At 42.3% G+C, this 15151-nt stretch overlaps 1 protein-coding gene across 1 annotated transcript in view; it reads right to left on the bottom strand.

The window, feature by feature from the left end:
* Positions 1 to 986: 986 nt before the first annotated feature.
* LOC135698310 (cellular tumor antigen p53-like) overlaps positions 987 to 15151 on the bottom strand; it is a 28177-nt gene continuing 14012 nt past the window's right edge. Inside the window, exon 6 of the mRNA XM_065218226.1 lies at positions 987 to 2033. Coding sequence (XP_065074298.1) covers positions 1978 to 2033 — 56 coding nt within the window. The 3' untranslated portion in view covers positions 987 to 1977. The remainder of the gene's footprint in view (positions 2034 to 15151) is intronic.

Genomic DNA, 15151 nt, shown 5'->3' with positions numbered 1-15151 from the left:
AAAATTAAAAAAGAAAGTGGAAGACATTTATAATAATGAGGATAGTAAAATTTCAGATGGTGTATCGACAGAGGAAGAAGATCGAGGAAAAGGAAATTATAAACAATGGAAGAAAAAAGGATAAGACAGAGAATGTGTAACAAGCACTATTGCGAAAAAAAAACTAATCCTGGTTGTATCTCTTTTTCATTTGCATGCATTCCGGGTGACGAGCGAACATGATGAAGAAGATGGCTTTATCACAGAGCCCCGTCTCGGAACGAGTGGATTGTTGAACGACATGGTCTACGATTCAAAATTGGTTTCTGTAATGATAAGTATCACGATTTTCATCGAAATGTAAGTATTATTGACAATAATCATTACAATCAACTCGTATATACATTGAAACACATAAATAAAAGGGAAGGGACGATTGAAGCGATTTGGACGGGGAGAGTGGGAATGCCAACTCCCTGTTGATAACATTTCGTGGATAGAGGGCGGGCTCTTCTTCCCACTCATTGGGGCATTTTCCTGTTTGGGGGCTTGTCTTTTTGACCAATTGGCTGATCAAGTTGCTGGAAGGAGATTCTCTTGTTCCGTAGATGCGTATAGACGACTTTGCCTATCGATCTACCCAATCCGTTTTTGGCCCTTCATACAGCGACATGTTGAGGACAATCAGAGGTTATTAAGCTTGATCAAAACAAACAGAGAAGAGAGCTCACTGTTGTCGGACTTAGTTTCCGTGCTACAATGGGTGGTAAACCACTATCATGCATCATCATGGAACGCCATAGTAGACCAATTTTGTCTAGCCGACTTTTGGCGGCTACAAAGTACGAACATCAGATAATCAGGGCTTGTCTTCGAAACTTTTAAAATGTAGTCATCTTCTTCATTTTGTTATATTTTAATGTTTTGATTGAGTAATTTCTTTTCAATGTTGAATTATTATTCTTACTATTTTAATATAAAAAAAAATATATATAAAATATTTATCATTATCACCTTCTGCTTCTCTTCTAGCAATATGTTGTTTGTAACGATTTATTGTTTTTAGAAAATTAAACCTAGCTTTGAAATCTTAGACTCCTAATTTAGTAAACGAAAAAAACTTAAGGTACGCACGTGTCGCTTACAATCTTACAATCATAATCAGTGTTCGGAAAAACTCAATTCTATTGCGTGAGTTTATTCGCCTTGCAAAATTCAACTACGCAAAAATCGCCGATGAATTTTCATTGTTATTACTGCGGTGAGCATGCTGTCAATTGACGTTTGAGCGGTGTCAAGCTGAAATGATTTGTTGTTGTTGTGAGTGTGAGATTTGTTTGCCAGATTCGCACGCGAGTTTATTCTCTCAGGGAGAATGATTTTCCGAACACTGATCATAATGCAGTCAACTCTCCCCAGACCAGATATTTTAAGGGATCAATTTGAGAAAGATAAAAAAAATCCATGAAAAAGCTTACAAATCGTGGTAGGGAGAATTGACGGTCATAAAAATCGATCAAATGGCCAATCAAGTCACCGAGCTAGACGATAATTGCACCGAAATCATGGCAGTTAAACAGACAAAAAAGAAAGACAAGAAGCGTGCAATTTCATAGGAACAAGAAACAACGAGATTATTCGACATTTAGATTCGACTTGAAAACGATCTAGCACATGGTTAACAATTGGGATCACACCGGTTTTTTTTTTTTTTGATCGACATAACAAATAATCATTTTTTGTTAAGGTATAGGGGAAGACACTGGGAAGAAAGTTTTCAAACTCTCCCGCGAACGCTACTAGGTACCAACTACTCTACGTTTGCCTTCACTCTGGGGTTAGTAAATGGCTAGGAAGTGGTGCGAAAAAATGCACCACCTTCTTCTTCGCCCACAACTAGCTAATCTTAGCGCATAATTTGTTAGGTTTGATACCGTCAATGGGTACAGATAAAAGTAGGTTATGGCCTAATATTAAAGAGCTGATGATCCTTCGTTGCTAGTCCGAGTCCGTTGATGTGTTGCTGTTGCCAGACCGGCTGGTAGACAAACTCTCTGCAAGTAGAGTGGGAAAAGGGGAAGCGTGGGCGTTAAGTATAGTTATTTGGCGATGTTCGAAGCCCGTTTGGGGGTTTCGGATATTTGGAGAATGAGAGAGAAAAATATACACGAGATGATGGTTTTATTTTAGAAGTACACGATTGAATCTACCTCATGAATTCAGATGGCATTGTAAAGTTCTAGTACCGAGGAACGGGTTCAAATTGTTCAGCAGGGTGTAATTGATCACTGAGCAATGTAAACATAAACAAGGCACAGGGTTGCCAAACGCATGGAATATTGACGCCTTGATTGACTGATTTTGGCTCATTCGGCATAGCTTTCGGTAAAGCTAAATCTTTCGGCACAGATTAAGGCGTGCAGAGTTGAGTCACCTCAGATACGACTATTCGCTTCATTTGCTGAGCTTATTGGAAGGAGCAAACTTTACACAAGGTAAGTAATGCAATAAATAATACATACAATCTCTTAGTATGAAATATTTAAAAAAAAACATACGTTTCTATAATATAGGTTTCCTTAAATATCTATTTCTATTCTAGATACACGAGATTTTGTCCTATGCTCTGTTTTTCATGGCGTTATCAAGCCTGTAATAACATCTGCTAAGAAACTGCCGACGATACTGCAGGCTCAGCTTAATACCTGCTTTGTTTGTGAAACACAAGAGGATTTCGAAGAATCGTTAGACTCACTTCGAGAGGAATATGTAACGGCTGGCATACCATTCTCGTCGAGAGTTAATGCACTGTGAGTTGTTCTGGGCATTCATCAGCAGATATTTTTTATAATATTGACACCAACAAATCAAGAAATACCCAAATATTGCAGTTGGTTACACATCTGGAAAGCCGTGAACAATTAAATGCTTTCTGTGCACGGGGTCATTTTCAATCCAACAAAATCTTTTGGAATCCTTCCATGGAATGCCATCCACCTTCACCTACAAGTGTACGGCATGTACACCAGCCATTTCGTTTCCAGATATAAGGCGATATAAAAGGCATGTTAGCGTAACGCATGATGCACTTTTCTAGACGAGAAATGTAAAACCAACGGTTCACGTCAATCCGACAGAAATCGGTTATTCCGATCCACCGTTTATACCAACATTGCAAGGCCAGCCAAGTGGACATCACTTGTTCTCAGATACATGATTCAAGATTTGAACATTTCACTTCAGGTTATCAACTATAGAATCCAAATGTTCAATTACAGTGACACAGAAAAAAGAATTTTTTTTCCGAAAAATCACAAGAGAACAGACAAAATCCACGTCATTCAAAATGACTTATCAGTGAACGTGAATGTGGCCCCTCCATTATCTGCTGCACCAGTTCCATAGTTTCGCTCTAAGAGGGTATCGCCAACAATCAATACGAAACTAACGATTTTAAATTGGCTCACCACTTTAGTAGCCTATTGGTCCCAAGCAAACGATTAACGTACCCTATTCTAGTTGAAATTCTATTACTACACTATGTTTGTTTTGATTCACTATGAAAGTTTGACAGATAACATCAGGGGTGTGTGGATTCATGCAGAAAATGCAGGGGTGAGTGAAATAGCTTGGGACTGCTTGGGACCGTTGTTCTGGTACTGAGTGAGCCAAAAATAATAATGATTTTCTTCGGACCCAGTGGTCTTAGAGTTACCTCTATGGTATCGCTGAGGTCTTATCAAGCATCGATTGGAAAGCTGTGTTCGATAGCACCGACGTGGAAATTACTGTACGGACTTTTGCTAATGTTCTGTCATATTTAATCGATAGGCATGTGCCTAAAACAGTGCATCGAGATCGAGATCGTCATCCGTTGCAAACGAAGAATCTTCGTAAGATGAAATCCATCAAGAGAGCTGCGTTAAGACGGTTGGTAAAAAGGCAACACTGGAAACCTTTTCCTAATAACAAAGTACCATACATGAACGATAACCCAAATGAACACGTCATTAAGCCAAATAATCATACAAATTTTATTAGGGTTTCCCACTATCAGCAGAACCTGCAGCGTGAATTCAAGTAAATCCACGGAATTTTTGGAAGTACGTGAATGAACGTACCCGTCTACAATCACGTACTGAACGAAATCCCAATCGATGAAGCTCTCATCGATTACTGAAGCCTCTATGAAGAACGCACAAATGTATCCAGTTCATCAGAAAGGGAACAGGAAGGATGTAGACAACTACCGTGGAATCACCTCGCTGTGCGTTATGGAGCCTCTGTTAGACCAACACGGATTCGTTTCCAACCGATCAAGGACTACTAACCTGCTACGCTTGACCTCGTACGTGACGAGAAGCCTAGTTGAGCGACATCAGACTGATGCAATCTAAACCGACCTACCAGCAGCATTTGACAAGATCAATAACGCCATCACCATCGCTAAATTGGAACGGCTACTACCTTGGTTCCAGTCGTATATTATCGTGTATCTATTTAGGATTGCAATTCGATCGCTTTCCCAGCAACGTATTCCTCAAGGAAGTCACCTCGGGCCAATTTATTTCAACTGATGTGAACATTGTGCTAGAGACACCTCGTTTGTCATTCGCTGATTATCTTAAGATTTTTCTCAAGATTCAAACGCATGCTGACGCTATGTTACTACAAAATCAGATTGATAGATTCAGTGACTGGTGTGACTTGAACCGCATGACAGTAACAAGTGCACAATCCTGGGAATTTCAATTGAACAAGTAAGTCACGTGAAGGACCAGGGTATTATGTTGGACTCACATTTAATTCATAGTAGACAAAGCCTCCAGATCTTTGGGGTTTTTCTTGAGGAAAGCTAAGGATTTCACTGACGAGTACTGCCTTAAATTGTCATACTGTTCCCTAGTAAGATCTACATTAGAATATGGTGCAGCTGTTTGGAACCCTTTTTAGAATAATGCAGTTAAGCGAATGGAGTCAGTTCAACGCAGATTCATTCTCCGACGATTACCATGGCGTGATCCGTTGTTCACTAATACACCTAGAACCTCTCAACACTCGTCGCGACACTCGAAGAGCTATGTTTGTTGCTGACGTTCTGCAGAATCGAGTTGATTGCCGAGCTGTATTGGAACAAATGAACATCAATGTGCAGCCTAGGTCCTTGCGAAACAATCAGATGCTTCGCTTTCCCCTTATTAGAACTAACTATGGCATGCATAGCGCTATCACCGGTCTTCAAAGATTATTCAACAGAGTTGCATCTTTGTTTGACTTTCACATGTCACGTGAGCTATTGCGATCCAGGTTGGAACGGAATCAAAAACAAATTCGCTATAACCATCATTGGGGCCACGAGCCTGTTGATGCAGAAATTAAATAAATAGGGGAAACGCTCCTATAGTAACGATACGTTAGAGGCGTTAGGTTCCTATAGTTGTGCATGGAGACTCAATACACAACTATAGGAACCTAACGCTTCTAACGTACCGCTACTATAGGAGCGTTTGCTATCAAATACCTTGGAATTTGATTTGGTAGTATGGTGCCCCTATGAAACAGTTTGGACAGCGAGGATCGAGTCTGTTCAGTGGAACATCGTTCGTTACGCTCTTCGCCACCTTCCTTGGATTGATCCAATGAAACTTCCACCATACGAAGATCGTTGTCAACTCCTGGATATTGAAACTCTTGATCGTAGGCGGAAGATTAACTGATAAGCGAAATCGACTCTCCCGGGATTTTGGCTGAATTCGATATCTATGCACCTGAACGAGTTCTACGATCGAGAAGTTTCCCGCATCTCGGACCCTGAGCAGCTAATTACGGGTTACATGAACCAACGTCAATCCGTCGAAGTACTCTGGAAGACCGAGCGAAAGAACGCTACCAGAGCAACAAAAAAGGTACAGCAACTATTCCTTCCAACGCAGAAGATAGAACAATCGTCGGATGGTGTTGGAAACTAGTAAGCCATGAGGAAGACTTCAATCAAAAATTTTCATTATCCTAACAACCACTGTTGATTAAAGTTCAATAACATCCGTCATCCGATAATTATCGCTGTATTTGATTCTCCATTTACAAGATAAATAAGCAACCAGTATTCCTTTCAAGAACCTTTACAAAGAAGAGTTCCTACGGTAATTTGTGCGCAGAAGTTTCAGTCACGTCCTCAGGTGAGCAAACTGTCGGTGTGATTCCGAACCAGCCGCCTGAAACATTGGTCCTTCGAAAACGAACTACCTAAATTCGACCTCAACGGTGTAACGCAGGTACAGTCCCAAAAAATCTTGCAAACTACTATTACCAGATTACAAACCTTGAGCGAAAAGACATAATGCAACGTACTCCGGTCAGGTGTTATCTGAGGAGTCTCGTCCTGTCCCTGAATCGAACTACGAAAGAACAAAATGAAGCTGGTAATGCAAACTCGGTCCCAGCATCGTTGAGAAGTCGCGTTTCTATAAGCGGTGCTAGCAAACGTTCGCATAGAAGCAGGATATCATCAGTTAGCAAAGCACAAAACGAAATCAGAGCCTTGGAGCTCGTTGATGAATTTGTGGAAGAGAAACTTGCACGCTTCTCAGCGATCCCGTTCTGGTGCGTCAATTGTAATTCCATGCACCGTATTCAAGACTGGGTGAATGCAAACGAGTATCCAATAGGTGATTTCAAGTATCGTCCTGAAAATGTCCAGCCTGACGTAGAAGCTAACGAGGCTAATCTTCGAAAATGAGTTCAAGACGTCCACTACTGAGTGTAAGCTGACCGACAGCGATAATCTGAACAACGCTTTGCAGGGTAAAGCTCGTAGAACTGTGGAGTCCTTGCTATCTGATCCTGAAAACGTTGGACTGATAATGAAGATTTTGGGCGCACAGGGTGGTGTCTAACAGAAACTTGGATTCTGTGAAGGACGGTAATATTGAATCTTTCCGTTCATTCTATAACACTGTCATCGGAACTGCGCTGCCCATAATCGCAAGTCAGTCCCATCTGTAAAAAACTGGAAATGAGAAAACGGCGTTCAAAGATTTTACAAGTTTTCTGAGTTGACACTTATTTTAGAGACATAAATTTAAAAATTAGCGTACAATGTGATAGAATGCATCTATGTTTACCATAAAATATTGAAAAAAATATCGAGATATTTTTATTTTATGGCCAAAATCTGAATGGGACTGACTTGCGATTACATTTAACGTCAATGAGAAAAATAACCGCAAGTCAGTCACAATTCCATGACGATGCTGCATTAGTTTATCACAGTATTGAACAGTAGAAAGATACCATGGTCCCATAGAACGTTATTGAATGTTTCTGGATTTGTTTTGCTGGTTCCAGAGCAATGGCCGGAACGTATTCCGGTGAGTATGGGTCTTCATCAGATCAGAGCTTTTCATAAACGTGGCAAACCCACCATGCGATAAATCAATTGATTATTCACATAATTCACATGAGAATTCAAAAATAAGATCGATAATAGTCATGATCAGTGACAAGCACCATGTTGGTGAAACCGGACATGTTCCGGGTATCCCCGGGGAAGTGATAAATCCTTTTTAAATCAAAATCCATCAAGCGATACATCAAATCACATGAGAATTCAAAGCCATATCCATTGGCGGTCAAACTGAGTATCGTAAGAACTATATTGGCCCCATCAGGACATGTTCCAGATACCCTAGGGGAAGTGGACAAAATCTGTCTTGAGACAAATCTCATAATGCGATGTGTTGTTTAACATTTCTAACAAATTTTTACTAATGGGACTGACTTGCAGTTACTTTTCGGTGTGGGACAATTTGACTTGGTATTGTTTTTCATTTTTCTTGAACAAACCACCTTTTTTCAATAGCACATCTCAAAAAACATAGGAAGAAAAACTGAATAATGATGTTAACTCAAAATTGATTAAAATGCAGATGGGACTGACTTGCGATTACCGGCAGTGCGGTGGCGCTGAAAAATGTCAAGGCCGAAATGTACCTGATGACCATCAAGCTACCAGTGCTTAGCAAGCAACTGTGGGTGAGGCACAAGGCGTCGTTGTTGAAAGAGGAAAATATCGTCAATTTCCAAGCATTTTTGCGTTGGCAATTGGCAAGTATAAACCCACTCTTCCTGGGAAAAAAGGATCGTCGGATTCCTTTAAAGCCCAACTGCCTTGTCGAGGATGGATTAGGCGGTTTATGAAAAGGCATCCGGAACTGTCCATGAGAGTTGCCAATAATGTGGCTAAGCGGCGGGTCGTGCGTGAAGCAGACATTCGTCAATGGTTTCAAGCAGTAGGTGCGTACCTCAAGGATAGTAATGTGCTGGACATACTAGATGATCCTACTAGGGTATACAGTATGGCCGAAAGCTCATTTTCTGTGGTACCGACGAAGCAAAGAGTTATTGCACCAAAAGGTTCGAAAAATGTGCAGAACATTTCTCTTAACAGTGAAAAGCAAAACTACACGGTATTGAGTTCGGCTTCAGCTGCGGGAAAGCTGGCTCCTCCTGTCATATTATTTCTGTACAAATCAAGGATTCCAACCTGTTTGTCGATATTTTGAGCACCCCTATCATATTTCTTCTCTCGATGCCTTGTATCACAGCAAGATGGGAAATGACAGGTGGGCAGGAACTCACGGTCTCCCAGTGTTGGTGAGTTCTTTGCCGTTAATGTTCACGAAAAGTTCACTATTTTGCCATACAGAAATTCAAAACAAAAATTTTTATCTGCGGATTTGGACTGTTTTTGACCTGTTTCGTACGACCGGAAGGTGTATGCTGGTCACAAATGCCGTGCCAAACTGATTTCCTGCTCAATTAATCAATCTTTGATGTGAATTTCGCTAATAAACACGAGGAGCATTTCTTATAGCAAACTTGCCATAACAAAATGGGCATGGTTCATTTAAGTAAACAAACTAACACTTTTTCCGACTGTGGCACCTCTCTTACTCGCCTGGGGCGGCGGGTATCATCGATCAAGATATCGTGAATAATAATGATTACGCAGCCGCGTGGAAGTTTCTCACTGAAAGATACGAGGATAAACGTCTGATCATGGACAAGCATATTGAGGCGCTGATTAATCTTCCGAAAGTCACCAAGGAAAATTCTACTAACATGCGAAAGTTGATTGATACCTGCACCAAGAATGTGGAGGCACTCAAGAATCTGGCGCTACCAGTCAATGGGCTTGGAGAGCAAATGCTGCTTCACCAGATCTCGTCGAAGTTGGACAAGGGCACTAGGGTGGCATGGGAAGGTCGGCAGAAAAAGGGCGTATACCCGAACTACGAAGCGACGATCGAGTTTCTGCAAGAGCAGTTCAGGATTATGGAGAAGATTGACATCAACACGAAGCCGTTAGTGGAAAGTGCAAAAGTGAAACCAGTGAACAAATGCCACACACTAGTGGCTACGAATGAACACAAACATGAATTAAAGTGTGTGATGTGCAAGAACAATCAACAAGTTTAAAGAACTGAATGTGAGTGAAAAATACAGTTCCTTGAAAAAGTGGGGGCATCGTACGAGTGGGTGCTCTTCATCGCACAATTGTCGCGATTGTGGCAAACGTCATCACACATTGCTACACAGTGAAAGTGTTTCGAACCGCGTACCGGTGGAATCGACAACAAACGTTAACGATGAATCGAAAGCAGCACCGAGCTCCAGTAAGAAACCAGATGCTGTTCAACTAGAATCTGCTACCACCTTGTGTGTCAGCGCAGCCATCCCTTCGAAACAGACGCTTCTTTCTACCGCTGTGGTAATGGTCAATGGTGGCAGCAGTGCACATTATCCCTGCCGAGTGTTGTTGGATTCGGCCTCACAGCTACATTTCGTTACTGAACGGTTTGCGAATCTGCTGTCGCAGCAGAAGCAACCCATTGATTACTTGGTTAGCGGATTGAACGGTTCCAATATTCGTCTTCGGAACATGATTAGCACTACAGTGAAATCTCGTAATGGAGCATTTGCAGCCGAATTGGAGTTTTTGATAGCACCACGAATCACCGGTGACGTTCCGGTGAAATCTTTCGATGTCTCGAATTGGCCAATGCCTGAGGGAATCGAGTTGGCCGATCCAGCATTCAACAAACGAGGACGCATCGATATGCTAATCGGTGCTGAAATCTTTTGGGACCTAGTCCAGAATGACCGAATTCGTCTCGCACCAAATCTTCCAGCGTTTACGAAGACTGAATTTGGATGGATAGCTGGAGGAGTTCTTGCCAAGGAAAGTCCAGTTATTGGTCGTTCACTCTGCCTGATCGCTGGAGATGAGCGACTCGAAGACATATTGAAAAACTTCTACCGCTTGGAAGCTTACGATGAGAATCGTACTTCCTTTTCGAAATCCGACCAGGACTGCTTGGAGCACTTCAAGCATACTCATGTGCGAAACAAGGATGGAAGATACTTCGTTCGACACCCATTCAATGACAAGAAAAACGAATTGGGTGATTCCCGGGAGATGGCAACTCGAAGGTTCCTGAACCTTGAACGGCGGCTCGATAAGCAACCAGAGCTGAAACAACAGTATTGTGATTTTATCGATGAATACGAACGGCTTGGCCACCTGCGAGTGGTTGAGATTGACAAAACTGAGATACCGGGGTCTGTGTTCTACTTGCCGCATCATTGCATATTGAAACCGACGAGTACGACAACAAAGTTGAGAGTCGTATTTGACGGGTCTGCGATGAGCTCGACTGGCGTATCCATCAACGATGCGCTAGAAATAGGACCAGTAGTTCAACGTGATTTGGTATCCATTTTGGTGAATTTCCGATATGTTTTCACGGTCGACGTCCCGATTATATTTCGGCAAATCGGCGTTCTGCGTGCCGATAGGAAATATTAGCTGTTTCTGTATAGAAAGCAGCGTGATGAATTATTGACTGTAAGGGAGCTTCAGACTGTGACTTACGGGTTGACATCGTCTCCGTTCCAAGCTACGATGGTGTTGAACCAGATTGCGGAAGACTATCAAAAAGATTTCCCCGAAGCAGCGCGCGCGATCAAGAAGGGCGCTTACATGGATGATATTTTGGCGGGAGCGGATTCACTACCGGAAGTTTGCAAGCTACAGCAGGATGTTAATGATATTCTAGCTAAAGGTTGTTTTGGAGCGCACAAATGGTGTTCGAATGCCGAAGAAATTATGAATTGCATTCCAGAAGAGCTTCGAGGAGTCACTTTCGAGGTTATCGGAGACAACTCGAACGCTGTTGTAAAGACTTTGGGCGTAGTGTGGAACCCAAGAAAGGATTGGTTTTCGTATAGCGTTACTGAAGGCGATCCTGGAGCTAGAAGAAAGATTCTGAGCGAGGTGGCAAAAATATTTGACCCGCTCGGGCTGATTGGACCCGTAATTACGACGGCCAAGCTGATACTGCGAGAGGTTTCAATGCTGCAGACAGATTGGGATGACCCGGTCCCACAGGATTTGCTCCAAATTTGGCGTTCTTTCCGGAACGAGCTTGTGCAGCTGAACGAGTTGCAAGTTCCTAGATGGATTTCATCAGACGATGCGTTGAAAGTGGAATTGCATGGCTTTTCCGATGCGTCAGATCAAGCCTACGGGGCTTGTGTGTACACACGTGTGATTCATCCCCACGCAGTGGCTACGATGCACTTGATCTCCAGCAAATCACGAATTCTACCTCGAAAGTTCGGAAAAACTAAGACCATCACGACGCCTCGCGGTGAACTTCTTGCAGCTGTACTGTTGTCAAGGCTGACCGATAAGGTTTTGCATGCCATCGACCTACAAATTGAATCTGTGAACCTCTGGACTGATTCGAAGATTGTGTATTGCTGGATTAAGAAACCGCTGAAAAGTCTACAGATCTACGTCTCCAATAGGGTTTCGGAGATACAGAAGCTTACCAGCCACTTCCAGTGGCGTTACATTTCAACAAACGAGAATCCTGCCGATTTCATATCTCGCGGGCAGCGTCCCCGAGAAATGAACAAGAATGAGATTTGGTGGAAGGGACCACCGATACTGAGAACAATATCCGTTGAAGCTGCAGAGGAACCAGAACTTCCGGACGAAGAGTTACCAGAATTGTGCTCCGGAGTCAGTCTAGCTGTCACGGCCGCAACACAGAAACGAATAAAGATGTTTGATAGATTGAGTAGTTTTGAAAAAATGCTACAATCCATGGCCTACGTTGTTAGGTTTGCTAACTACATCATTTCGAAACGAAAGATAATAGTAAAGGGGCCACTGAATTCATCAGAAAGGGCACAGGCTGTTAAATTGGTGGTGCGATTGGTCCAGCAAGAGACTTTTCAACTGGAGATTCGAGCCTTGAAGGAGGATAGCAAGTCTAAGCATCGTCTATGCGGTCTCAAGGCGTTCCCAGATCCAGTCGAAGGAATTCTGAGAGTGGGAGGACGAATTAAGCACGCTTTCATTCCGTACGACAGTCGTCATCAAATGTTACTTCCGGCGAAGCATCCGGTTACGGAAGCACTCGTGAGAAATCGTCATCGAATTAACCTCCACATTGGACAAAAGGGTCTTCTAGCGATCATCCGACAACAGTTCTGGCCGCTGAATGTCAAGGCTACGATTCGGAAGATAATTCGAAACTGCACTACGTGCTTTAAGGCCAGTCCTATGAAGACAGTACAACTGATGGGTGACCTACCTTCTTATCGCGTACGACCTGCACCAGCCTTTGCGAACACTGGTGTTGACTTTGCTGGACCGTTTCTACTCAAATCTACGTCTGTGGGACGGAAGCCGTTGATCTCTAAGTCTTACATTTGCTTGTTTGTGTGTATGCTTACTCGTGCTATACACATCGAACTCGTCTCTGATCTGACGACAGAAGCCTTCCTCGCCGCACTTCGGCGGTTCACCAGCCGGCGGGGAGTTCCTTGCAAAATGTATTCGGATAACGCGACGAATTTCCAGGGTGCACAAAACGAGCTCCAGAGACTTGCAGAGATGTTTAAGAACCAGCAGGAGGCTCGGAAGATCGCTGAATTCTGCACCAGGCTAGGGTTTGAATGGTCATTCATACCACAACGAAGCCCCCACTTCGGTGGGATTTGGGAGGCGGGGGTGAAACAAATAAAGTTCCACCTCACACGAATTGTTGGAGATCGAAAGTTGTCCTACGAGGAGCTTTATACCACTCTGACTCAGGTTGAAGCTGTCCTGAATTCGCGGCCACTTGCACCGTGCTCAGATGATCCGAGCGACTTTACCGCAATCACACCGGCCCATTTCCTGATTGGGCGAGAAATGCAAGCCGTCGCTGAGCCGTCGTATCTGAATCTCCGTGAATCTACACTATCCCGCTGGCAGCTTGTCCAAACCATGTTGCAGCACTTCTGGAAGCGATGGACAGCAGAATGTTTGCCAGAACTGCGGAATAGATCGAAATGGTTGAAGCATAAAAGCATTCCGTTAGGCGCTCTTGTACTCGTCGTGGATCGAAATGCGCCACCGTTACATTGGCAGCTTGGGCGGATCATCGCTCTTCATCCCGGACCTGATGGAGTGACAAGTGTCGTGTCGTTGAGGACAACCAAAGGAGAGTAGAAACGAGCAGTGACAGAGATATGTCTACTTCCATTGGACGTGGATAACGAAGATTGAAAGGAGTTTCAACGCCGGGGAGGATGTTTGTCGATATTTTGAGCACCCCTATCATATTTCTTCTCTAGATGCCTTGTATCGCAGTAACACACATACAAACACATGTATTTTTTCTTATTTTGCTTTTATTTCGACGCAATAAAGGGAGTTGTTTTTGACGCTACAGTGAATCGGACGCGTTTCTTTTAAGGTCCGAAAAAAGTAGCTTTCTCGAAGAAATTTACAGTCCACTTTACTAAATAGAAGAGACAGTGCTCCTTCTACTTGCGTGACAAGCTTTCGTTGTTGTTTTCATTGAGGTATTACTCAGGGAACAATGTTAAACACCATTTTTGTACATGGTATTGCAACTAATCTTATATGTGCTTCATTTTGATTTGGGAGAAATGTTTGAACTATGGCTCGAGATTTCCACTGTGGTGCGCTTCTATTGTGACATAACCATACGTAATTTTGTGGGACGACATAGTGGAAACGTGTGAGCGTAGTTGGAGCATATACCCTATATAATTTAAAATCAGCTAGGAAACTAACTTCAAAATGAAGCACTTTAGTCACTTGAAGGTGTCACCTAGGACGAACTAATATATATTAAACACTGGAGTTGCTTTTTACGCGGGTGATACGTACCGCGTAAAAAAAAAACCGCGTAAATTCCGAAATCCGCCTAAAAAAAACCGCGTAAAAAGCGACACTAGTGTATAATGATAAACCGCGTAAATTCTGATATCCGCGTAAATTCCGAAATCCGCGTAAAAAAAACCGTGTAAAAAAAACCGCGTAAAAAGCGACTCCAGTGTATAGGTCCAATTAAAAAACAACTTGAAACACGTTAAATTTCAGATTACATTCACAAGTGCAGGTACTTACGTAAAACTACATAATTCGTATAAAATGTAAGTAAATCATCAATCACTCAACGAATCGATTACGTAAGTAAATATACTTCCAACTAATTAAAAATGGAAAATAACATCAAATTGAGTCGCCAACTAATTCAGTTGAAACTAAACTGTTGACAATTGAAAGCATAGTTAACTTTAACATAATTTTGATAAAACAATCATTTCATCCAGTTCACTTTAAAACAAACAAGTATGAAAGGAGATTGCTTAGAATAAAGATAAAAGTAATAAGCGCAATATTAAACGACATTAAATTTGAATCTGATACGGTAGGCCATATAACAGAGTCGATAGCCATTGCAAATCAACCATCTCTACCTGCTTATTTTCCTAACTTTCACTATTATTGCTGTTACTTTGACTATCCCCTATGTTCAACAGCTTTCCTTACTATCCGGTATCGTAAACAGGATTCATTTGACCCTGTGGTTATTATTCTGTGATGCCAAATCTATACCTCTATCCTGGTGCAGTATGGACAGCGATTTTTCGCTGGTGACTTGGCCCTATGACCCCCTTCTGTGTTTGAAAATGAAAAATGAAATGAAATGAATAAGAGATTTGGATTAAACAAGTTTATGTTTTAAGTAATCAGTCTGTACGACGTAGTCGAAGACGGTGTGCAATAATAATAATCTTG

The sequence above is a fragment of the Ochlerotatus camptorhynchus genome, unplaced genomic scaffold (genome assembly GCF_037179485.1).
Source record: "Ochlerotatus camptorhynchus isolate MF236.1 unplaced genomic scaffold, CSIRO-AGI_Acam_v1.1 ptg000084l, whole genome shotgun sequence".
NCBI classification, from domain to species: domain Eukaryota; kingdom Metazoa; phylum Arthropoda; class Insecta; order Diptera; family Culicidae; genus Ochlerotatus; species Ochlerotatus camptorhynchus.
The sequence above is the reverse complement of the archived record's forward strand: the minus strand, read 5'-3'. Positions and strand labels throughout refer to the sequence as shown.